This window comes from Colias philodice, chromosome 2, assembly GCF_061535455.1.
Source record: "Colias philodice isolate Cphi_HAF_F1 chromosome 2, ilColPhil1 Martin Lab GWU primary, whole genome shotgun sequence".
NCBI classification, from domain to species: domain Eukaryota; kingdom Metazoa; phylum Arthropoda; class Insecta; order Lepidoptera; family Pieridae; genus Colias; species Colias philodice.
In genome coordinates this window covers 12,041,606-12,067,960 of record NC_143087.1, presented here as the reverse complement: position 1 = coordinate 12,067,960, position 26,355 = coordinate 12,041,606, and the positions used below count along the sequence as shown (strand labels likewise).

Below are 26,355 nucleotides of genomic sequence, written 5' to 3'. Positions count from 1 at the left end.
GCTATCCATGTGTGTAACTTCTCGGGGAGTCCATATGATGTAAGCTTCGAAAGAAGAGCCCGGTGCCACACCCGATCAAAGGCTTTTGCGACATCAAGACTAACGGCTAGTGCCTCCCCTTTACTCTCAATAGCCGCAGCCCATCGGTGAGTTAGAAAGGCCAAGAGATCACCAGCTGATCGTCCATGGCGAAAGCCATACTGATGGTCACTGATCAGCTGGTTCTCCTCTAGGTAACCTAAGAGCTGACGGTTGATTATGCTTTCCATGACTTTTGAGAGCAAAGAGGTAATAGCAATGGGCCTGTAGTTAGAGGGGTCCGATTGATCGCCTTTCTTAGGGATCGGGTGCACTGCGGCGGTTTTCCACGAAGCAGGGGCAATGCCGACATCATAAGAGTGTTGAAACAAGTGTGCAAAAACGGGAGCCAATTCTGGAGCACACGTTCTTAAGACAATTGCAGGGATACCATCAGGGCCACTCGCTTTATGGATGTCGAGAGAGAAAAGTACCTTTCGCACTTTACTTTGTGTAAAGCGCACCTCGGTCATAGAGTACTGGCACCGCGAGATAGTAGGCGGTACCTTTCCCCCATCGTCCAAGGTGGAATTGGAAGCGAAGAGAGTGCCCAATAGGTCGGCTTTCTCTTTGGGCGAGTGTGCCAAGGTGTCATCTTCCCGGCGCAAAGGTGGGAACGTCGGCTGACAAAAGTTTCCTTGGGCGGCTTTAGCAAGCGACCAGAAAGCTCGGCTACCGGAGGGGTAGCGTGTCAGTTTCTTGCCAATGCCGCTTATAAATTCGGACTTTGCTATGCTTATTTTCCTTTTGTAGTGTCTGGAGGCAAAGTTATATTGTTTTTTAAGAGCACTGGTATTCGGATCCTGTTTTAATAATGCGTCTGCCCAGTTACGGAAACATTCCTGCTTCTGGCGAAATGCCACTTTGCAAAGATGACCGTACCAAGGCTGAGACTTGCCGCCGATGGGAACTACAGAACTCGGTATGAAAAGTTCCATTCCCTGCAGTATTACATCCGCGACAGAGTCAGCATAAGCACTAGGATCGTGTGCAAAACAAACTTGCCTCCAGGGGTAGGATGAAAAGAACTCCCGCATCCCATCCCAATCAGCCGCTTTGTAGTGCCAAACGCGACGGCAGCCACCTGATCGGGGCCGCCTTGAGCGCAAGATTGGCACCACACTGCGAATCAGGCAATGGTCGGATGTGCCTAGAGGGGCGACTGTGTCGACCCGATAGTTATCCGGATGGGAGGTGAGCAGGAGGTCTAGCATGGAAGGAGTATGGTCCACGATATCAGGCAGCCGCGTGATCGAGGCCACCAGTTGTTTTAGACCATTAGCCAATGCAAAGTCGTAAACAGATCTCCCCGCATGGTCAGTAAGTCGTGACCCTAACCATTGAGTATGGTGGGCATTAAAATCGCCTAAGACGATGATTTCAGCAGAGGGGATCTGTTCGAGTACTTCGTCAGCTGTGATTTGAAGGTGCTCCATAAGCCGATCGGTTTCAGCATCACCACTATGCGACCTGTACACGCACGCATAGACCCGAGGATGGTCATTGCAGTCTATACGAAGCCAGAGAGTCGACAGGTTAGAGTTGACGAGATTGTTGATGCGACGACAACTAATATCCTCCTTTACAAAAACACATATGTGAGGTATATCTGATTAAATTAATAACATAAGTGAGGTATATCTGATTAAATTCCGGTCCGAGGCAAAGGCCTAGGACCTCCAAAAATAATAATAATAATTATATATTTAGAAAAACACACAAGATGAGTATAATATGATATTATGAAAATACAAATAAATTTCGATAGCGGGATGTAAAGTGAAGCTAACGGCATCTATTGATCTGTCTTTACAACCATTTTACATGTTTTATATTACCACGACATCTATCGAAATAAGGATGGTATTTATAGCCGTACCGCTTTATGCTCGACTTTTTTGAAGATAAAGCTACAAAGCCTCACACACGCTGAAGTATTTCAGACTCAATTGACAACAGATGGCGTTAATAGAATCATAAAGTTTGAGAACATTGTACATATTGTTACATTTAATTTATTTTTGATAGACTTTAGTATTAGGGTGCTTTTCCACTAATAATGTGCGAGGTTCTTCAGCTTCTCAGCTCTTCAGCTTTATATAATAGATAAAAAATACGTGTGGCACTCGACGACTGCCGCGGTAAAGCTATTGCATAGCATCGCATCGCTGTGCCGGTTGGAGTGGGGGGTGTTAGGTTTTTTCGTTACGGAATTTTTACATTTGGTCGCCGCGCTCAAAGTCTGAGATAAAAGGTATGCACTATGCAATAGCGTAATAACATAAGTGACGTATAACTGATTAAATTCCGGTCCGAGGCAAAGGCCTAGGACCTCCAAAAATTGTCCTTTTTTTTTTTCCGTAATGTTTGCTCGTACTCGTAAGACGAGTCTAAGATATAATATATAATCGTACTCTTATGTTATAATACAAAAAAATTTCGATAGCGGGATGTAAAGTGAAGCTAACGGCATCTATTGATCTGTCTTTACAACCATTTTACATGTTTTATATTACCACGACATCTATTAAAATATAGCCGTGCCGCTTTTATGCTCGACTTTTTTTGAAGATATATATACGAAATGATGAAGCCTCATAGCCTTGCTCACTCATACTTCATACCACAGACATGCTTAATATATATGTCTGTGCTTCAGACTCAATTGACATGAGATGGCGTTAGTTGAATCCAAGGTTGAATCATAAAGTTTGAGAACATTGTACATTGCTACATATTTTTGATAGACACTAGTATAAAACGCGTCACACACGGTGAAGATCACGTGAAGATACTATAATATTTTATCTTAAGATACTGTAATATTTTATATTGCCGGGATAGATTTGGTCATTTGATTTTGTACGGCATCTGTGCATTCAAATGACCCATAACTTTTTCAATATGGGCCTGTAGTCTATTGCTCATAATGTCTTTCATAGTCTTTTTGACGAAAATTTGCCGTTGCTCGCTTTGCTGATATATATAACTACAGATGTTTATATAATACTTAGGTATATTTTAGAGCCTTGTATTAATAGTAGTAATATTATTATTTGTGGTTCTACCTGCTCGGAACGAGCATTCATGTCATTTTCATTTAACAAATACTGATATCAAGTAGGCACCTAGTAGGTATAGTGTTGAATTATTATCTGTGGTAATATTTACCATTTAGTGATTTCAAAATCATTTCTTTTCTTTACAAACAAGATGAATATCTATATCAATAATTATGTTATTCATTTTGGCGCCCTTTACGATATTGCGCCTAGATTCTCTTCTTCACAACTGACACAACCTTAATAAATTATTCTAAAGGGTTTACAACTAAATAAAACTACAGTTTAATATCAGATAAATAATAATTTATTGTCTGGCGCATTTTTACACTATCAATGCAACTTTACATCACTTTTACGTTATAATTATTAACAATGGCGTTACATTCCATGATATTTTTAAGTCTAAACGGTATTCCTAGAAAAATGTATTGAAAGTTACGTAAAGCTACTTTATAATTTATTCTGAACAGAAAATAATAGTTCTGCTTATCACAATATATACGTAATATCAAATTAATTGTACTTATTGATAAAATCTGTATTTAGGGCATTGACACAAATTATAAGGTGGTTCAATGTTTTTTTCCACGTTAAAATTCCATATTGCAATTTCTAGGAATATCGTTTAAACTTAATGAACAATGAAGTACGTTTGATGTTTGAACATTTAAAATTGTAGGAATTTATTTCAATTATATTCGAGATATTATTTAGGTTACATACAGATTATGGCACGTCACATCAGATGCTGTTCATAAGTTCATAAGGCGCGGGACATATACAAGCGGCGCGGCGCGCATCGGGCGCACCGCGGGCGCACTGACGGCGCGCCTCGGGCGCGCTGCCGGCGCGCCTCGGGCGCGCTGCCGGCGCGCATCGGGTGCAAAATTTTATATTAAAATCAGCATCGTCACGTAATTGACGCATTTTTATGTGAATGTATACAAGCGGCGCGGCGCGCCTCGGGCGTGCTGCCGGCGCGCCTCGGGCGTGCTGCCGGCGCGCCTCGGGCGTACTGCCGGCGCAACCGTGGCGCAACCGTGGCGTGCCGTCTCGACGCCTTTCCAAAGATCTTTCATACAAAATGTAGAAGAAGTACGTGGTGCAAAACAGATTGAAGAGGTGCGCTTATGGCACGCCCGCGCCCGCGCCCCTTGTATTTGACCCGCGCCTAACAAGAGGTTTAAGTGTCATGATGCATTTAGAAGTACGTAGTGTAGATTTTCATTTACTCGTATTGTAAAACACTATTCTGTCAAATTCAACATTTGACAGTTAACCTGATGTTGCCATGTTTGAGACTTATTCCCACTTTAAGACAAGCACAAAATGATTACACAAAATTTATGGAACAAGTCTTGTATTCACTTAATCTACAATTATAATTAGTGAGATATCTATAAATGCATTACGATTAACCTAGCGAATGCTTTGGCATAGACAAAACATGGTACTCTCTCTTAACAGATTAATTTGTAACATGATTGATTTTGCCCTCAAATACTTGAATATCGGTCGGTTGTAAATTCGTAATATTTTAACGTTTAGCCATCTACTGATACGTATCACAATAACTAATTAATAGTGAGCTTTTAGCTTTATTCAGATTCGGTAGGGAAATGTATGATATTGCGTTTACGGTATCAATAAGGTTTTATTACTTTGCTGTTATGCAATTAGTTATGTGCGTATAATATGCCATAATTCTTAGAACAGTATGTTATTTAAAAAAAATGTGTGCGTGTACTAGTGTACACACGTAAGAAGTGAAACTTCTTTATGACCTTAAGTTACGTATTTTTTGAAGTGAAACTTCTTTATCGGGGTTGGAAAAAAATTTAGTGTAATTTTATCGTTACGCGTGACATTTTTCCGTCACGCGCCATCTTGATTCGATGTATTTCTGTAAAATTGGATATAGTAAATTATTTTTTGAAAAATAAGGTCATAAAGAAGTTTCACTTCTTACGTGTTTACACTAGTACACGCACACAATTTTATTATACAGCAACATCATTACAGAAAGATATAGCAAGAACACTGGTGAAACATGGAATGAGCATTTGATTGCTTGGCAAAGTAATAGAGCTAAATACCTAAGTCTTATGAGTAAATATCAAACAAATTAACAACAAAGAAAGAACAATCTTAGAAAAAATGGTAATAAAATTTAGTTATAATGCGATAATATCTTTACAATTATTTACAATTTTGGTATTAACGTATACTAATAAGATGAAGAGGTTATTTCCCTAACAATAACTACTTATATTATAACAATTACTACTGAACAAAATTTTATGTACACTAGCCGAGATTTTATTTCACCCATCAGTCTACACAAAGAAATAATTATCAATTTTGATATGCACAAAATCGATATACCTATTTATATTATTGCACATAATATTCATTAATTCCGTAAATAGAGAATATTTTCATATTTATGATATGATAATTGTTAAATAATCGAAGCAGTTTTATTCCTCACGCCAATATGTTAAGAGCGATTTAAACCAAGAGACTGATAAATGTCAAATTGGAGATTTAAAACGTTATATCTATTACAAATAATAATATACATTATAATATTTTAATAACAGTAAACGTGAATGGAAGTATTATAATTTGTTATCTATGATATTATTTTTAAATATGGCAATTCAAACGACGGGGGCGTCTTTGACACGCGCGGGAACGTTGTTGTTGGCTGCTGCGTCTTGGTTAGCCGCGGTGCAGTAGAACTGTTTGTGAGCCTTGTACGTATTAACGTATTTGAAGGGAATGTTGCAAGATTTGCAGTAGTTCGGTGTGTCTTCATCGAGTTCTGGTTCCTTTTTGATGTCAGCGGAGGGGATGGGGGAGGTTTCTTCGGGCTCGGGATCTTCTGTGGCGTGTACTAGGCGCGCGTGTCGGACCACGTTGCCGCGGTACGTGGAGGTATAGGCGCAGCTGCCGCAGCGGTGTACTCGCTCGCCCACCGCTGGGCTCGGTGAGGTCGTCTCCCTGTTGTCGTCTTCGAGCACGCATGAGATGAAGCTCTCCTCCTGGAATATTCGTTTGTAATTAAGTTTATGTTCGAACAGTATAGACATTACATATTTGGATGTGGTAGCAAATAGGTTCTAAGCTTTAAAAAATATGAAAATTCTTTGTGAATAAGAATTTTTGGAAATATCTATTGGCTGATATTTCTTTTTAATTAGATGGGCATTTAGTAGACGTTAATTAAATATGAATAATAATTATTGAAATATATGAATAACATACAATTATGAATACCAACCTGTAAATCAGCGGGTTTCTCCCGGAAGTGCATTCGTATATGAGTTCGCATTCCTCGAAGCGTATTTCCTCTATACCGGCATATTGTGCAGCGAAAGGCCTTAACTCCAGCATGGGCTTCCATATGCCTCTGAGCAGCAGCCGCAGTGGGTGACACAACCTCACAGCACGGGCATTTCCAGCCTCCTTCAGTTCCAGACGTTGGTCTTGGCACTTCGGGCAAACTTCGAGGAGACCTAGTTTCTCTCTTAGTGCAATAGTAGGACTGATGTGTTGTCAGGTTATCTAATGAGCTGAAGTGGATACCACAAGCGAGGCAGATAAGCTGTCGATATTGCGGTGGCGGACCAGGTTCCGGTGGAGCAGGACTCACTCTATCTTCTCCACCACCTGCTGAACAATAATGCCTTTTGTGTATACGATAGTTCTCATATTGGCAAAATACGATATTGCACTCTTTGCATTTTGACACTCCTTGTTTGACTAGTACTTGAGGCGAAGCAGCCGTTACAGGCAGTTCTGTGGCGAGTCTCAAAGCCAAAGCTGGCGGTATTAATGGCGGAGGTACCACAGCAGGGAACTTGTCTTCGGGCGGTGAAGGAACACTTGGAGGTTTTGGTGTAGGATCTCTTGAATTTCTCCGTCTTCGCTTTGGTGAGCTTTCTCCGCTAGGTGATGACGATCGTCTTGAAGGAGAAGGTGTAGCAGGCGAACCCGGTAATGATGGAGCGCATACAATTTGCTCCGGTGTAGCTGAACGTAATCTATTTTCTTTCTCATGTTCATCAGTAGTTACTGATTCGGGTGTGCGTCGAACACTCAGATCTAAAGGAGTACCAGCATCCCTGGATGGCTCTCGAGGCCTGTTTGCAGATTTAAGAACTTCGGCTTCTTTCCCGTCTGCATTGAGATTTGGTAATGCTCTATTGATTGGTTGAAATGTACCATTTGGTAACAAAAAACAAGGTGTATCTGGATCCGGTAATGTAGTCCCAGGTAAGGTGCTAGCGCTTCGTAATAATGAATATGGAACAATAAGAATTGGATTAGTGGGTAGGGCAAGGGCATATTGGTTTTGAGCTGGAGGAGTTGTTCCAGGTGAAGGAGGTGCAGACCCGGACGTAACAGAGCCTGCCCTGGCCGCCGCTAATGCTTGTTTCACAACTTGTCGTGTATTACAGTAATGTGCTTTATGTGCTCTGAATGTTTTGACAGAACTAAAATGTATGTCACAGTCTGCGCAATATCTATCTTGTGCTGGCGAGCCTTCTGTCACCTCGCCATTTGAGGTAGGCGTTGGTACCAGCGTGCCACTACTAACAGGTGACGATGAGTGCATCCTCATATGTCGGTTTAAACTAACTTTTTTGTCAGCACTGTATGAACAATATGTACACGCATATTGTTTGCCTACCGGCCGAGTCGTCTTTGCATCATTAGATTCTTCAGTGGCTTGTTCATTAGAAGAATCATTGTTATCTGTTTTCGATCGTCTTTTAGAACAGTAATGTTCCTGATGAGCTTGAAGTGTGCTCAATGATGAATATCTTATACCACAAGGTTTGCAAGTGTATCCCGGGGGTGTGGCAGCCGTTGCCGGGAAAAGAGCTGGAAATGTTGCCGCCGTCAAAGCTATGTAGTCCCTTGCTTGCTGCGTCGATGGTGGCGGTGGGGAAGGAGACGGTGGTTCATGTTTAAGTGTCGTAGCTTGGGGCGCGAGCGCTGGATCGGTGGCTAGGCTTGTATTAAGGCGCAGTCGCGGCGGGGAGGAAGCAGATCCCTCTGAAGCTGGAGACGCTCTTCCACTGGAAGCGACTCGCTCGCCTTCCGAACTTGGCGTGCGAGGTTCTCCCGGCATCGCCTCGTTCTCGTTTCCCCATTCCTCGTCCTCACCTGGAAAGAATAAACGTACTATTAATCACACATGTAGATACGTCAATGGAATTCAGAGTGGTACACACAAATAAAAATAAATCTACAATATCGCCCCTATTAGTGTTGTTAATAGCGGAGCGATGCTAAGTTGGCAGTGGTTTTCTCGCGATAGTCGTCACTCGTCACGTTTCGCTCGCTATCAGTCGACGTCAGTCAGATCAGGCTTCGGTCGAGGCATACATTAGCGCTCCTAATTGAGACGTGCTCGCGGTATGTAAATTTCACCGCGTGGGTGGGGTGCGGAGTTTTCAAGAAATGCAAGTAATGTTCTACTAGAATGCCCGTGAACGGGTGAAATCGAGAGGTCGATCTGTCAACAAACAATGAACCGGTCGCGTCGTAGCTCGTCCATCAACATCGCGCGTGAGTCTACCCTCGACCAGTAGCAAAACAGAACAAAAAGTTAACGGACCCTGTTGTAATTGGATCTGATTTCCAGAAAACGTTCGCTCACCTTCCTTTTTGAGCGACAACGATCTCGACTGAGCGAGGAATTAACCTATCTTTCGCACAACGATCTCAACTCAAAACGCCAATTAATGAGAGGCTCAACTTCATTCTCCTGCCCCTGTGAAGATCATTATATGGGCACGACAGCGAGATGGACGCGACGATTGGCGCGCGCGCAGACCGCCATCTCGCGGTAACGAATACCACTTGAATCGGATTGCATTCGGGTCACGCTATCCTAGGAGCAGTTCGTTTCGATTGGCCGTTACGATGCGGCGGTGACACCTGATTGGTCTGGCTAATGCTCGCTTTATCTGACGGTTTAATGTCGGCGTCATAGCGAACGCGAGTTTATCGTCGTTCGTTAGTTGCGTTCGAGCTCCCGTTTTTCGCTAAATAAGTTATAAGTTGCGATTGTTCGGAGAGGTTGAATGTTCAATCAGATAGATGGCGTGACTCGGTGTCGTTTAAGCAACGCTCGCGGACAGAATGTCGATTCGTTAAATGATATTCATCAGTGCCCTTTTGTCTTATAAACATGTCAAATATAGAGGCTAAAAGCCCTTTATATGAGGGCAGACATGCAAATAATTATTTTGTTAGTAACGTCATGTGCCCGCATGGTGCTGCGTTGACTAGAGCGCAAAGACTAGATGCGATACCTTAGTATAAAAGCTTATTTGATAATATTCTCGGTTTGTATTATTTAACCAAAGCACAGAATACAACAATAAACCTACTTGTTTGTTAAACTGTCCAAAACATGACCATAAACACTGGTAACAGAAAGGTGCAAGAAAAAATACAAAAATTGAATTGTTGAGAGCATTTACCATTCAAACATCGAATGTCCAAACACGCCACAAGCGCTATTAAAGTGCCATTCAAAATTCTATAACCAGGCCAACAACTGAACACGTGCCTACACAACAGAAGAAAAAAACAAAGCCGCCATCTTGTCCTTACATTTATCAGATGGAAGATCAGGCTCCAATTAAAATAGTCGTGCATCGAGACGGTCACAATCGACTCGATATAGATCTGTGACGGGGGTGACCGATCACCTAGTTTATTCGATATCTGATACCACTACCTGTGATTTTATGTGCTCATACCATATGATTAAACACCCGAACAGGGTAATGTTTTGTTTCGTTCAATTTGACATGAATAATCGTTGTGACTAGATCGTTGAACTTTACATCTTCTATCTTTTCAATGTTGTTTTCCCGCCAATGATGACAGTTGCTTTAAATGTCAACAGACTGCGGATAGCTGTGGTATTATCTCGAACAATAATTCGAATTTATAAGGATGAAACAACAATTTGTAAACGTTCAAATATCTATTATTATTTGAGTTTAATAATTTCCTCATAATGAGATCAGCAGTGAAGTACATAAAATAAATAACAATATTTTTCGTATCATTAAAGATACTGTGTAATTATTACCAGCCAGCAACCGAGATATCGGTGTATCCCGCGCTTATCTTTTGACAATTATTAAAAACTTTCGCTTTTTTTAATTTCTCGCCAGCCAGTTTACAATTTTTTATCTGTTACATGTTGTATAGCTGTGCGCGGTGATCTTGAACGACAGGACATCGTGCGTCACGAAGCGACATTTACATATCGGTTCCGATACACAGCTTGCTCCTGACGATTGCTTGCGATTCGAGGTGTAAGCATTCGTGTACTTGAGTCTTGGGGAAAAGGTGATGGGATTTCATTACACGCTTTTTTTAGTAACTGTGTTCATTATTTACACGGTTAATTGGCGTTTTATTGGTTTGTGTTTTACTTCCTAGAAGGAAGTGAAGATTGTTTCCTATATGGTTATTTTTACTTTTTATTTTCTTGAAATGTTGTAACGATAACAGTAGGTTAATATAATGTGATGATAAGCCTTTCCGATTATTACTAAAATAAAATTTCCATTTATATTTGAATTTTATTTATTACTATTATTATTACCTACCTAACCTATTTTTTCTAACTGAAATATTTACATTGCATTTATTCCGACGTCTAGAGCACTTTACAGCAAGCGTTACACATATAATATTTTTTTTACTTTGAAACAATTAAAAGAAACGATAAAGCTAACGTATTTACTTTAATAAATTGTCAAAAATATTTTAAACTTGTTAGTTTAAAATATTTTTCATTTTAATGGGTTTAGGAATTAGGAAAAGGTAAAGTTTAATGTAGATATGTTTATCTACATTAAACTTTACCTTTCCCTAATTCCTAAACCCATTAAAATGAAACCAGCATTTATTAATCCACATAATTCACAACTCAGTAATTCACATAACCTATATTTTACAAGCAAAAAAAGTGTCACAGCAAGAAATCGCGCTGAGTGCAAAAACGTCGCTCGCAGCTAGATAAGGCTTCCTTGCATCCTGTATAAATCTTGATGTCGTGATAGTGCACACAAGTACATCAAATTATGTGTACAAGTATGTGTGATTTGTTTTATGTGCGTGTGTGTGAAGATGTTAAAGGAAGTGTATTTAAATCTAGTTACATCGATTGTAATAGCACCGGAAGCTTTGTCTTTATGGGTGCTTTTTGAAGTCAAATATTGTGTGTCTTAAGTTTAATAGAAATTAAAAAGAAATTATAACGATATTGCGTTTATGAATCTATAGATTTTTATATAACCAAAGCCATATTATAGGCTCTAACTATTTTTTTATTTTCAGGAGGAAAAAATTACTTGTAGCTTGTATGTTTAAAATATTTTTGTCATCCATCCAAGATATTACTTCTTACTTACCTACCTTAAACTGTAATGTGAGCCTATCATCTCTACATGGGTTCAAATTCAAACTACACAAGAGTCAAGGCATCACCAAAACATTTCGAGTCTACATAAGTTCGCTACTAATTTTGATTAGCGTCTTTCCCCACAACTCAGAAACAAAACACGGCATTGCACTCTCGATATTTACATAACAATCGCTTTTTTAAATCTATGCAAAACGCGATTCCAGCCCCTCACATGCGACCTCATAACACCACGTCAATCGTGAATTAATAATATTATAATTGCGACGTCGATTCCGACCTGCTCTGGGTTTAAATGAAATGGCAGTTTAAAAAAATGTTTATGGCAGTTATTGGGTTGGCATATGGGAATAAACCTAGTGAGTATATTACAAGGATATCCATGGCATGACTATTATAAATCAGAAGAATCTTTCTTTGAAGTTACTAACGACGAATGAAGACGTCGAGTTTGATTCCATAAGTCTTTTAGGAGAGTTTCATATGGCAGTAATTACACACACACTTTAGTACAGGACTATCGATTAAGAAGCATGCACATTCTACTTAAACGATTGCACCATCAATAGTCGATATCGATAAAAGAATAACGATAAAGTTGCGTTCGCGCTGGAGGCGTCAAAAGTGGGCGTCGTGACGCGAAACGTGACGGTACCCCGCGCCCAATCGTATCGATCTCGATTTAATTATATGATCGTTTAGATCGAATATTAAAATATCGATTGTACGATATGTTGAGTCAAAAGTGAAATAGCAGGCATATCATTGGGACGTGGTGGATTACTATCTAGGAACAGCATGAAAAGTTACCTATTATTAAATAAAACGGGTGAAAAATATTTGCATATTTATGACAATTAATGAGAATGCTTTACAGACAAGTGACAAGATAGCACTTCTGAAAAAAATTAAAAGTAGGTAAGTTCTTTTATTCAATAAGAACAACACCATGCAGTCTCAAATCACAGCTCATTTCGTCAAAAGAATATTCCAACCACAATCTTCCAGGGTTCATAGAAACGAGAAAGATAGTCCGAATACCGAACCACACGTAATATAAAACAGTCCAAACTATGGTCCGAACTATGACCCATACGAAAAAGTTCCCGCTCAAAACGTGACGTCACACATTATTGTATTCCACGCGTGATTCGCTTCGAATTTTCTGGAAGCACGATACCGATAGTGTTCCGCAAAAGATCTCCGATAGGCGACTGGGAAATGCATACGTCATTATTTATTCCGCCTGCCACTGATTTTATGATTACGTGAAACAGCCGTGATAGTATCTTTGTACAATGCTTGTTTTAATGTTCAAATGATTTGCAAGTGATAATTATTTTAGTAGTGGAGTTCGGTGATTATAGTTAAGGATGTTTTTAAAAAAGTTACTTGAAAAAAGCTCCGTTGTATGATGAGCTTTTGTAAACGAGAGGAGATTTTATTGCTTTTTTTCAATATAATGTTCTTATATAAGTTTTGAAAAAATTATTAATAAACGCCTCGAAATTTCACAAAAGCCTTTTAAATAAAAAGAAAAAGTACCACATTTTAATACTAAAATAAAAAATTATTAAAGTGCGTTAGTTCATTTGTTTTATCACAAAATAATATCAATTTATAAATAAGTAGATAAAGCTTTTGTTATTTCTAGAAAAAATATTATATTATCATGTAGGTCACGTAAAGTAAAACTATGATTTTATTTAAATCCCAATCTCGATACGATCGCACATGTGTAGAACAATTTTTTCTTTTAATTACAACGGAGTTAAAGAAATTGTACATCGATGTACGAAACGGTTAAATTATGGATATGCGAAAGCTCAATTATACAGAAGTAAATAAGTCAAGTTCTTAATTACTTTATGACTAAGAATGTGGTATGATTTTTTTCATTTTGATGTATGTGACGAAAATAAAGTCCAATAAAAATTGTGAATTATATTTTTTAACAACAGATTTTTATTTTTAAATCACATCCGAACACATGTTTATGTTTACCAACCAGCTTTTGAAGCTTTCAATTTGTTTGCCACAGATAAACAATCTACTTACCCAACTGTCAAAGCATTGCGAGTTGCCACATCGAAAAATTCACACATCATTACAAATTACATGTGGCAACACCTTATGAATATTAACTTGCATTCTACATCAATCATAGAGGTCGTAGAGATTCTAGAAGCTGATAATACACTCGTTTGTTAAAGGGTTTACTAGGCTATGTGGGTTACCATGTAATTAATAAAACGATAACGCTTAATGATTAAAAATAAAAAATAATTGAGGTGGATTATGCATTTGTGGAAATATTTCTGTGGAGTTGGAATTTTAAATAGTTTGTCACGTAAAATTAATTTAATGTACTGTATAATATTTATCTTACAAGGTATATATCACTATATGTTTTTAGGGTTCCGTAGCCAAAATGGCAAAAACGGAACCCTTATAGTTTCGTCATGTCCGTCTGTCCGTCTGTCCGTCTGTCCGTCTGTCACAGCCGATTTACTCGGAAACTATAAGTACTACAGTGATGAAATTTGATGGGAATATGTGTTGTATGAACCGCTACAAAAATATGACACTAAATAGTAAAAAAAAGAATTGGGGGTGGGGCCCCCCATACATGTAACTGAGGGATGAAATTTTTTTTTTCGATGTACATACCCGTGTGGGGTATCAATGGAAAGGTCTTTTAAAATGATATAAAGTTTTCTAAAAAACATTTTTCTTAAAGTGAACGGTTTTTGAGATATCAGCTCTCAAAGTCGTAAAAAGTATGTCCCCCCCCCTCTATTTTTATAACTACGGGGTATAAAATTCTAAAAAAAATAGAGGTGATGCATGCTAATTAACTCTTTCAACGATTTTTGGTTTGATCAAAGTATCTCTTATAGTTTTTGAGATAGGTTGATTTAACTGTAATTTATTATATTTGCTGCTACGGAACCCTTTGTGCGCGAGCCCGACTCGCACTTGGCCGGTTTTTATTAACTAAATATAATATCAAAACATTGCCACTTTCTTTATTCTACAAACGCAATTTAAATCAATAAAGAAACAAAACAGTTTTAATTAAATACACACATACTTACAACACATAAACGGACAAGCAACAAGCTTACATCGATATTAGAACGCCACTATCGCGTCAATACAATCTATTTGTTACAACACTATCTCGATACGATAGTATCTTTCGACGAAAATAATTAACTCTGTTCGCCTTCAAACATCGCGTCCGACGGCTACTCCCATACCAATTACTACTGACATCGATAGACAGAACAACACTAGTGAAAAAAAGTCCACTTGTGATCGTGTTAACAAGCTAGTGATGGATCGAGCTTCGATCTAATGCGCTCGATTTTTTCTTCAATACAAAATGGGAATGGCTGGCAATAAACCGCTTGTAATGGCCAGTATTTATTATGTAAAAAAGAATAGTCGTTTGCTTTTTCTATGCACCGTAATTTTGAATTTAGAACCGTTTTGGAAGCGCAACGTTGAAAGGCAATAAATGGAATTCCTTATGGTTTGTAAGTAACGAATATTCAGGCACTAAAGGACGAAGAAATATTTGTTTTATTTAGGTGGCATATTTATATGTTTACGCTATTAAACATTAATAATTGTATCTTAACATCTTTACTTGCTGTCCGGTGACGGAAAAGCTTGACACAATCCATTATTTATTACAATTACATTATGTAGTACACTTTTTATTGACTCCTATTATCTGTCACTTCCACACGCATTTAATATAAGTTATTCACAAAAAATATACACGCATTCTTGAACGATGTAGCGATGTTTTTGCGGTCGCCAGGTAGGTATTTATTTTTAATAAATTCGATTTTAATCATCAGCTGGACGTTATCGCGGGAAATTGCAGTGTTGCCCGGAGATGGCGGTGATAGCTGTCCCTTCGATAATTTGTATAATTAAAGAAAATCGATGGCGATTGGACGCGATTCTAATCGATTATTTATAAAGTTTAGTTTAATCGAATTGAATAGATGCAGGGAAATGTCGACGAGATAGCGAATTAATTAAATGCTTATTTTTGTTTAGAATCTTGTAACTTTAATCTTGATATGTTATTGTTTACGAATTTTTAAAGTCAAATGCGCACGCGAACCTTGTTTACCTGTAACTATTACGTCTACCAGAATTCGATAATTTACTTTAGGAATTTAAATAACAATTCATTAATGTTAATAATACAGAAAAAATCACTTAGGTGTGTTTCTACAACTCCTTTCAAAAAAAAATTGGCGGGAAATTTAGTACACTGTACAAATAATGACAAAAGAAAGAGATTGAATGAGAAATTAGTGTTGCGCCGCGACCGGCGGATAAACATCGAATCGTAAAAAAATTCAAGTCGTTCCGATTGTGGCGGGCGGGCGAGAGTTCGAGATTTGAAAATTAGCATTTTTGTCGAATAACTCTGCTGCGGTGTCTCGGTAAGCGCCCGATACGAGCCTCGCCGGTTGCCGGTTTTTTTACCGTTTTTTAAACGGATTGGACTTTAAAATATTTCTCTATTCCCTGACACGGTCTTTAGCATTTGAAAGAGATTACGGAGCATTTTTCCGATATGTTTCTTCCGATGTGTTTTTGTTATTATCTTTTCATGTCGTCATTACCAATTGGAATTACATAATATGAGTCATTTTTTTTTGTTTAAAATATATTTTATTAATTTGTTCACATTAAAATCTTAAAGTATATGTAAACATATTATATGTATAGACTATAAAATGATGGTTTAACTTAAGTATCTTTAAAGCTAATTAATCAATAGCCATAAAAAGAAACACGTAAACAAATAATTTAATCCTACCGTTTATCTGAGTCCATTTTGAGTAATAAAAGTCCGTCTATGATCGATAAGAACACTAATTGACTGACGTGGAACCAATCGGGGAAACTAGCAAAAACGATGCTCTAAAATCCGTTGACCCTTTATCTTCCGCCAGCCAGCGCTCATTGGGCGAGAGCCGAATTTATGTCGTCGAGTAATCCGAGCCCATTTGTATAGATAATTTTTATTATTGCCATCTCTTCGACGCCGGCCGCGCTCGATAAACGCCAAAGGAAAGAGTTCGTAATGACTATTTAAGTAAGGAAGACGTATTCCTCTCGGCTGTCGATAAGTAAAAGAATTTGTGGGAGGAATTCCATTTTTAAATATATAACTAGGGTTACTCCGCCAACATCTATCGACATTACAAACCTATCGATACTTACCCATAACTAGTTATAATATGTAATTAAGATGTTTACATAATTAGCAAATCTCATCAAAATTGCGATAACATACTATTAACTTATCGAACTTATGGTTTTTTTTCCAGATGGAGGATGCAAATATGATAAATCAATTCGATAAGAGATCCATTTACCGGTATCCATATCTGGGGGTATTATTTATTTCTATTTTAATGACCGGCTAATCGACAAACAAAATTATTCAGCATCTCATAAATATTAAAGATTGCAACCCTACCATAGACAAGTATGCGTGTAAACTATTTTTAACATGGCCACACTGACTTTATCTGCCCCCGCTCTTATGTCCGCGTTATCTCGCTCAGTGCATTAGTCTTCGATAATAGAACGATAAAACTGATCGGCCGGCGGCGCCACGCTCGATTTCGATTATACTCGATATAAAAAAAGAATCGATTCCACGCGATAATGATGTCATGCCACGCTGTCGCAGTTAAGAGTTAAGAGTCTTAATTGTGAATTCCTATTTAATGTTCGAGTGACAATCAATTGTGGAATTCATAAGATGGACCCGAGCTCCGAATACATTTGGACGTGTTGTGTTCACTGTAGACACGTAGAGCGTGCCTCTTGGCGGGCTTAAAATAATGAATTCCATCTTCCAAATTTATAATATGCAAATAAAAGTAATTTGTATTTGAATAAAACTAAAATTGATTACGCACATCACTACTCATGTTCATAAAATGCGTTCCCGCCAAAATGGCTTGTGTCGTTTTTCATCCCCTTTGTTCTATATTTATTTACCGCGTACCCTCAAAATATCCTTTACATGTCGCTCATTATATTGCTGAAAGACTGAAATTTTGTCTATTCGACAAAATAGTGCGATAACGCTAATGATGGTGTTTAGCGGCGGCCATTTTGAAACGCTTTGTTGATGTCATTTAATAAAACGTAAAGGTTTCGCTGTAACATGATAGCCGAATAATGTATTTAAAAGCTATATAAGAATACGTATGTATTTTAATATTAAAATATTCTAGAGCTTTGCTCTATTCCTAATTTATTTTAACAATGGTTTGCATCGTTCCTCGATTTCATATTATTTTTTGCAATTAATACATTAAAATGAGTAGTTGCATAATGCAAGGATAGTCTTTGACCTGAATGAACATAATTTTTTTTACAAGAAAGCAAATGGCGATCGTGGAGATAAGGAAATAGCTAAGCGCTATTAGCGCGTTAAATATTTTAATGTATGCTAATTTTGTTTGCACTTTGCTAAATTTATTCTATCTATTGTCAATTTGACAGTTGATTTGGCGGGAAACCATGCATGCCACGTGCGTATTGTGGCATTTTAGTTTATAAACCAGCTCACAAAATTGAGACAATTTTTTATAGAGCCTTTAATAGATATCAAACATTTTCGGTTTCTATAATAATTAGAGTACCGAGGAATACGTAAACTAGTGAGGAAACATGTAAAAAACCTTAGTAAAAAACCAAACATTTCCACATTCTGCAAAGTCAAAATCAATTCGTACATCACGTAAAAAAAGCTCAAAATATAAAGAGCAGAACACACGGAGCGATCTCGATCGCAGCTATCGGCATCTTAGTTTGTTCTCACATCATTACCCGCGCCGACGGCTACAAATTTACATCCAACACAATGGCTATCCGACATCGAGGAATCATTAAGGTGATCCCGATAGCGCCACGGATCTATTATTAAAACGTCCTATCTCCCGACGCGAGCACAAAGAAAAATAGCGCTTGTACAATCCATTCAAAGTGTAATCTCGTCTGCAACCAACCGGGCGGTTACACAGATGAATTTTGACGCCGATGACAGAAAGTCATAAATGCTGTATCGGTACACGGGATTGTGTGTTTAGTAGCAATGGTGTAAGGAGGATATTATCTCGATACGGCCCGCGGATCAGGGTAGGCGATCGGCATTACAATGGACTTTAATAGGCGATCGCGGAAAGTAAAAATACGCAAATAGGCTATTTTTTAACGTAGTTTTATACTACAGTTGTGAAGTATAAAAATACCATTTATTCAAGTTTTGTTTACTTTTTAATGCATCGAAAAGAGAGATATGATAGTAAATTAATGTTTTCGTTTAAGCATTAACTTATTTTAATCATAGCTTTAAGAAACTACTGGTACTAAGGTGTCTGCTATCAAAAAAACTGATTAATTTTTTTTATTAATTTTCTCTACAACATTCCTTCCTTCCTTTTCTTTTATTTTTAACCGACTTTAAAAAGAAGAGAGAGAAGAGAAGTCGGTGCCAAGCACTAAGCATTTAGTATTAATAAGTTCGTGCACCGAAATCAAACCTATTTAGCTTTAAATATATTTATAATAATATAATATCAAAAATCATTTTATATTTTATTTTTCCGTTTTTGAAGTCGGTTATTTTTATTCATACATCTAATCCAATAAACAGATCAATTTCTGTATGCTAATGCCATCGCTCATGATCATAAAACTATTAAAAATACCATTTTTGGCCAGGTTTTGCATACAATACGCGGTTCGTTATTGCGGCAGGCTTGACGCGCGGCGCGGACGTATCATGTGATCGGAGCCTAATTTGCTTCGTGCGTTATTCATCCCGCTTATTATCCGCTGCATCTACAATAAATACGATTTTGTACTAAAATGATTGTCTATAGTGCATACAAGTTACGGTGCGCCTTTTGATAGGGAGCCTGTAAGGCAGTCGAGATATACTTTTTAAGCGTAAGGAGTAAATACTTTGATATATTGTAAAATTGCGGATTCTTCTTCTAGAATATGACAAAAGGGTAAGTTTTATTCAATTTCAATGACTACACAAGTTTTGGTCGATGATGTATCAAAAGTGTAGAGTGTAAAGGTACTTATAGACGTGTTATATGTCGTATAAACCAAAAATAGACCAACGATATTGTTCAAGTATGTTTGACGAGACAACGTCTTATAATTCGATAGAGCCGGCTGCACGCACGAAAAAACATGACTCATGCGGCGTTACCTTGCTCTGAGGCGTTCCATGTAAGGCTTGAAGTGCAAGCGAGAGCGCGGAACGAGTGACAAAGAAGCACAATGGGACGTTGTCACGTTCAATTACTATCGTCAGTAAACCGACTTTACAGACAACCAATTTTTTTTTCATGATCTTATCACCTTGACAAACCAAACAAAACGGATCAAAAAATTTATGCTTCATTATTAGTGAAAAGGTGCTCTACTAATAGACCGCAAAAACGCATTGTCTTGCTACTGAATCTTTATTTGTTATTCTCTGCATCTAATTACACATCTAATTACTCGCACCGTTTCAATTAATACAACAATACAGTATTAACAAGCTCCCAACAATCGTTTATGCCGAAAACGATTATCTTCAAATCTCGAATCCGGTATCGATATCAACACCGGCCACAGACAATATAAGATGACGAAAACGGCGCGAACAATTGGCCCTATTCGAATACAGATAAGTGAAAACACGGCAGCTGAACAAAAATACCACAGATAACGCAGATCGCATCTGTAAACAATGCTTTGGTATCCACGCTCTCATTATCCCCGTAATATTGCTGCGCAAATTATAGTCGTGTGCTGTGTTTTTAAATTAATCATTTACTTAAGTGTAGATAGTTCCCGCGACTTATGGGTATTGTATTAGCAATTAAACGTGCATGTTCAGTTTTTGACCATATCTATACTAATATTATAAAGAGGAAAGGTTTGTAATTATGTTTGTAGTAGATATGGTTTTCACGCATAAACTACTGGGCTGATTTCAAAAATTCTTTCACCATTAGAAAGCTGCATCTTCACTGAGCAACATAGGCTTAATGCATTTTCAAAAAAATTAGAGATCCTTACCAAAAATGCAATAATGTAACCCAATTACCCAAGGTGTAAAAAATTCCTAAACATTCTGTCATCGCGTGCGCTGCGGAATCTATTCCTTGAAGTACGAGGATGGTTCTTATGAAAAAAAAAACGTAAACATGTAGGTACCACGGGCGAAGCCAGGGCGGACCGCTAATTATATGTATAATATTTTGGTGTGAAATTGTAGCACGTTCGTGAAAATAGTTTTCTGTCAGTATTTTTAAATTGTATGCTTAAAAATAGTTTTATTGGTAAATGCCGTATACACAATTTAAATTGTAATTGAATGAAATTTAAGTCTCATTGTATATTTGAATGTAGCTCTGCTTTTGCGATTTTCCTAGTACTAAGATACGGCCATACATTTAGAAAGTCAAGTATATCCAGGGGACAATACAAGGTTAAGGGCCACAGCCCTGACCCCGCAGTTACTGGACATGTTTCTGACTTCATAATCAGCAGAATTTTGTCTCTGCACTCCGGAAACCGGTCGAAACGCTGTCTTAAAATATGCATAGAGATAACAAACAAGCAAATTACCTTCGACAATAATTTATCGCGCTAAAGAACTGCAGACTGCAGACGATATAATTTATAACGACTATTGATACAATATCAGCTTGACATCTAAAAATTGTTATCTACAGCGCGGGAACACAATTTACCGGGAATCGAATGAATCGATGCGTCTGATTTGTAATCGATATTCCGCGGTCGCAGTGTTGTCGATAATTGACTATTTGTTCCAAGAATCGCGGCATCGATATTTTTTTATCGATATTATATCGGTTTATTGCGACAAAAAGCGGTGGTTTTGGAGACACGGCCGTTGTATGGTTTTAAGGGCGTTAGTGTCAGTTTTGTATAATAAAACGATTTGAACTCAGGCCATGCTTTATGATGCAGTGGGAGCGCGTATGTGCCGTCAATACTTGATGAAAAATATTGTTGGGTTTACGTTAACAAACGTTATAAAGCCTTATTTGATGCCTTTTACTGTCCCTTTATTGGTTTGATCAAATGTAGGGTTGAAAGATATAAAAGACTTTGTGCGTGAGAAAAATTGCTCAAATAATAAATAATGTATGGTCGTATGATAAGTGCAATATTGTTAATTAAACTATGTAAATAAACTGCATAGTTCTATTTTATTGTGACAATGTACGTTACCTTAGCGTAATCGGAAAGCTTCTTCAAAGAACTTACTCGTGAGCAACGTAATTTTAAATATGTTTTAAATGAACAATAGGAAAATGTTCAATCTTTTAATTGGCCGTCCAGTTTTATAAGAGAACTTTTGAAATAACAAATACCTACTTAACGATCATCAAAATTATTCATTGTACGTAGTACATTCTATCTCGATGATTGAATCAAAATATTTTATTCCAAAACCGCGAACCCCGTTCATAAAGCGTTCTTTATTTGAAAATTTTCCAATTTTGACACATGGCATTCGTTTAAGCCAAGATGGCCTATACGCGATGACAATAAGACCACCATATCACTTTCGATGGCCGATTGTATTGTTATGTTATTTATTTCGACTGTCGTGTTTGCGTGTTTGTGTGTCAGCTATTGTCATGTGTGTTTGTGCATTTGACGGCTCAGCACCTGCTTTGTGATGGGAGGTTTTTTGGGATAATATTGGTATTTGTGGTGGGGCATTTTCGCTGTTCGCAAGGATTTTTAACTGATGATTTATAATTATTAAAAAGAGACCTAAGTATTTATGATACGTTGATAATATTATGGTATATGAGTTCATCTATGGATGAATTATCCTTTCTTGTAGCTTCTGATACCATTTATATTTATAAAACCTTGGTAGGTAACCACTAGGTAACTGACATACAGGTTTTTACCTAGTTTGGGAGTCAGAGACTTCAATATTTCAAAATGTATAATCTTTTGTCAATAAAGCATTTTTATTAATTATTTAGTTATTATTAACTCTTCATAAAACAAGTTGCACCAATCGACAATCTGATATTTGCATCATTGAGAGTATAACGAAGATAACTCTGGACTCTATTCCTCTTAAAATTCTCACATTCTTACGCAAAATTTCTCACTTCATACCAATTCTTAACATGTCTATTACTCCATGTAGTCTATCATTTATGCACTGTAAGCCGTAAACAGCCGTTTTCATGATTGATAGCCAATACATGTGGTCTTTTAAATTTTGTTGGGCAGAAAATTTAAAACACATTTGTGGTCGTTAAGGAAACGCCGGACGCTTCTTACCGAGGAAACCAGCTCGTACTTACCTGTAAAGAAAAATACATATTGAGTAAAATAGTAATAGTATAGATCAAATAAGTAGGTAGTATATTTTGGAAAAAAATATCAACAAAAATTCAAAATATTAAGGATTCACTCACTACACAATTAACGTAAACGCCTGTGTTTACGTTAATTGTGTAGTGAGTGAACTTTAGAGGCTCTAGATTTGACTGGAGTACATAATATTAACAAGTATGGGGCAGTGATTGACCCTTTAAAACATTTTCAATTTTGAATTTTTTTTTGCTTAGAGAATCAATGACAAACAAAAAAAGCATCAACAACATTTTACATAACAAAAAAATATTCGTAGACCTGAAAACTATTACATAACCGTCAAAACAAAACCCATCCATAAGATATGCACACCGTATAATAAATTAATTTGTCAAAGTTTGCTCCATTTTTACATACATATGTGTGTATTTAGATTGTTATCACACGCACACACCCATGTCGTAAAATGCGCTTTGTCAACGCCCTAGCGACATGAATTATTTTAACATAAGTACGTAAAAGCTTTCATTTTTCATACTATATTACCGACTTTGATAAAATGTCGAGTGTTTATTTTTTTACGCTGTTCAGAATTTTTAATCTCTGGCTGCTGGCAATATTATGGGAAAGTCAGATTGGTGTCAACTTAATTTTACTTATTGAAACAGAATATTGCATGTATAGGTAACATTATGGACGAAATAGAAACGAACGCAATAATATTTACAAAAGTGTTTTGTTGGTATCATTACTCTGAACTACCTATTTTACGTACGGCACTGTCAAAAAATTGGCGCGTTTAAAAAAAAATCTAAATCTAGAAAATAGCACTGGCTGGAAACCGTAGACAGAGAAACCAATAGACAAATTGATATCTTATGTCGCATTCACACAAGAAAAAGAGCAACTTATGCCGGTGTTGTGTAAAGAAATGAGAGAGAACGATAAAATTTTTTGTTTCACCCAGCGTGCCACTTTTTTCAAGAAAAGAAACCTACTTTGCTAAACAAAGTTTGACAGCTAACTATCGTCTTCCCTAAAAATATAGTTTTTACATGATAAAAGTTAGAAGTAATTCATTGTGTTTGGTTTTGCATAATTTAAACTTACCGTTAATACCTTATAAAATAATACCATGGTGCGGTGTAGTGTTAAAGGGTGTAAAAGTGATAGTGGAACGAAAATACCTGGATTGTCTTTTCACTCGTAAGTATACAACTCTTTATCAGTTAATAGGCCTTCATGATACTTTAGCGTGTTAATATATTGTGTATCACGTGCTGTTGACTTGAATACATTGTTTAAAAACCACAAAAATAACAATTATAAATTTTAACCTAAAAAAATTTGTGTTGCCAACTTTTCTACAAATTGTTACCCACTATTATGGGAAATCTTAATATATATAAATCTCGTGTCACAATGTTTGTCCTCAATGGACTCCTAAACCACTCAACCGATTATAATAAAATTCGCACACCATGTGCAGTTCGATCCAACTTGAGAGATAGGATAGTTAAAAACATGTAGGTACCACGGGCGTAGCTACAGGACGAACAGCTTGGAAACCAAAACCGTCATCAAAAATTTGCAGCAACCATTTTGAGAAAAAAATGTTGATCCAAAAGAAAAAACTTACAATGCTATATCCTTATGCTGTACCTATTCTGGTAAATATTTAGTGGCATATTAATCTTATCAATTAAAGTCTCAACTTTTATATTATGTTTTATGTTTTTAAAATTTAATCACCTGTAGAAAAACATTATTTTGTGCATTTTATTACTTTTATATACATTTTATTATTATATTATTTTATTATATATATATTATTTTACATTTATAGACAAATGTTAACTAACGAAATTTTTTTGAACCTCCGTCCTTATTGCACATTAAAAAAAATGTTTAAATAATTGTCGGTAAAATATTTCACTTTTTGGAGCCCTTCATATAAATATACTTAACAAGATCGCGCCATAAAAGTTTAAAAAATGTTAATACTTTGTTTATAATATTTTTTTCAAGTTAAGTAACTTGAACAAAAAACTAGAAATTTCTAGTGTTTTGTTAACTTGAAAAAATTTTTTCTTAGAAATTTCTAGTTTTTTGTTAACTTTTTGTTAAGTACATATAACACGCATTGATTATAGAAAGATGCATAAGGCCACCCAGTAAGGACTTGTACCCAGTAACGATTGCGACATCGCGCACACCTGCGGTTCCAGAAAGTATTACGGCAATCACCACCACCGCAACGCTGCCCCGCCGAAGTCAATGGACGCTCTTGGTTCCAACATTGAACCGGAGGGACGTAGTTAATTAAGTTAGAGATAATTTAAATGTAATTTTTTTATTACAATAAATTATTATTAAGTAAATTTCGTTTTTTTTGCGCCTTCGCGGGTTGGTCAATATAATTAAAGTGTGTATCTGTTAATTTACGAAAATAAACATTATTTTATTTATTTTATTTTATAAAAAATAATAAACAATCGAGTTTTCATCTGCATTATCATTACATACACATTTTCATATGGGATTATGATAATGATATATGTACATATTATATAATACATAGGTATGTGTAAATACATAATATGTATTACCCATCTAAAAGTAATATGTTTATTATATACTAGCTGCGCTCCGCGGTTTCACCCGCGTGTCTCCACTCCTGTTGGTCTTAGTGTTACGGTACAATATAGCCTTCCTCGATCAATGGGCTATCTAACACTGAAAGAATTTTTCAAATCGGAATCAAAGTAGTTCCTGCGAATATCCCTTCCCTACTCACCTTCACCCCGTCCCGTACTACGCCTCCTCATTGAATTATACAGTATACCTACTATTTTCTGTAAATTGACACTTTTAAAAATTCGTTATATCTTTTGAACGGAATATCGCGGACTTTCTTGTAGATATTGATCCATTCTGTAATACCGTAGAACATTTTTTTTGTTCTATCTTCAATAGATTCCGCAGCGCACGCGATGACAGAATTTTTATTAAGGATACATTATTGCATTTTTGGTAAGGATCTCTAATTTTTTTGAAAATGCAATATAGCCTATGTTGCTCAGTGAAGATGCAGCTTTCTAATGGTGAAAGAATTTTTGAAATCGGTCCAGTAGTTTATGCGTGAAAACCATACATACATACATAATTACAAACCTTTCCTCTTTATAATATTAAGTATAGAAATGTAAGTATGTATCTACATAATATCATTATGTGGATATCTCATTATTATCCACTTATGTGAATAATGATAATATTGAGAGATTTGTATCTTACAAATTGTGG

The 26,355-nt window shown here is 36.8% G+C and overlaps 1 protein-coding gene across 5 annotated transcripts in view; it reads right to left on the bottom strand.

The window, feature by feature from the left end:
• Positions 1-3,424: 3,424 nt before the first annotated feature.
• Positions 3,425-26,355, bottom strand: part of ush (Zinc finger protein ush) — a 176,707-nt gene continuing 153,776 nt past the window's right edge. For 3 of the 5 annotated variants that reach the window (XM_089708931.1, XM_089708914.1, XM_089708938.1), the window contains exons 2-3: positions 6,430-8,321; positions 3,425-6,190 (exon numbers count right to left, since the gene is read on the bottom strand). In XM_089708931.1, coding sequence (XP_089565057.1) covers positions 5,807-6,190; positions 6,430-8,321 — 2,276 coding nt within the window. In that variant the 3' untranslated portion in view covers positions 3,425-5,806. The remainder of the gene's footprint in view (positions 6,191-6,429; positions 8,322-26,355) is intronic. The other 2 variants (XR_016317368.1, XR_016317369.1) reach the window with 2 other exon arrangements.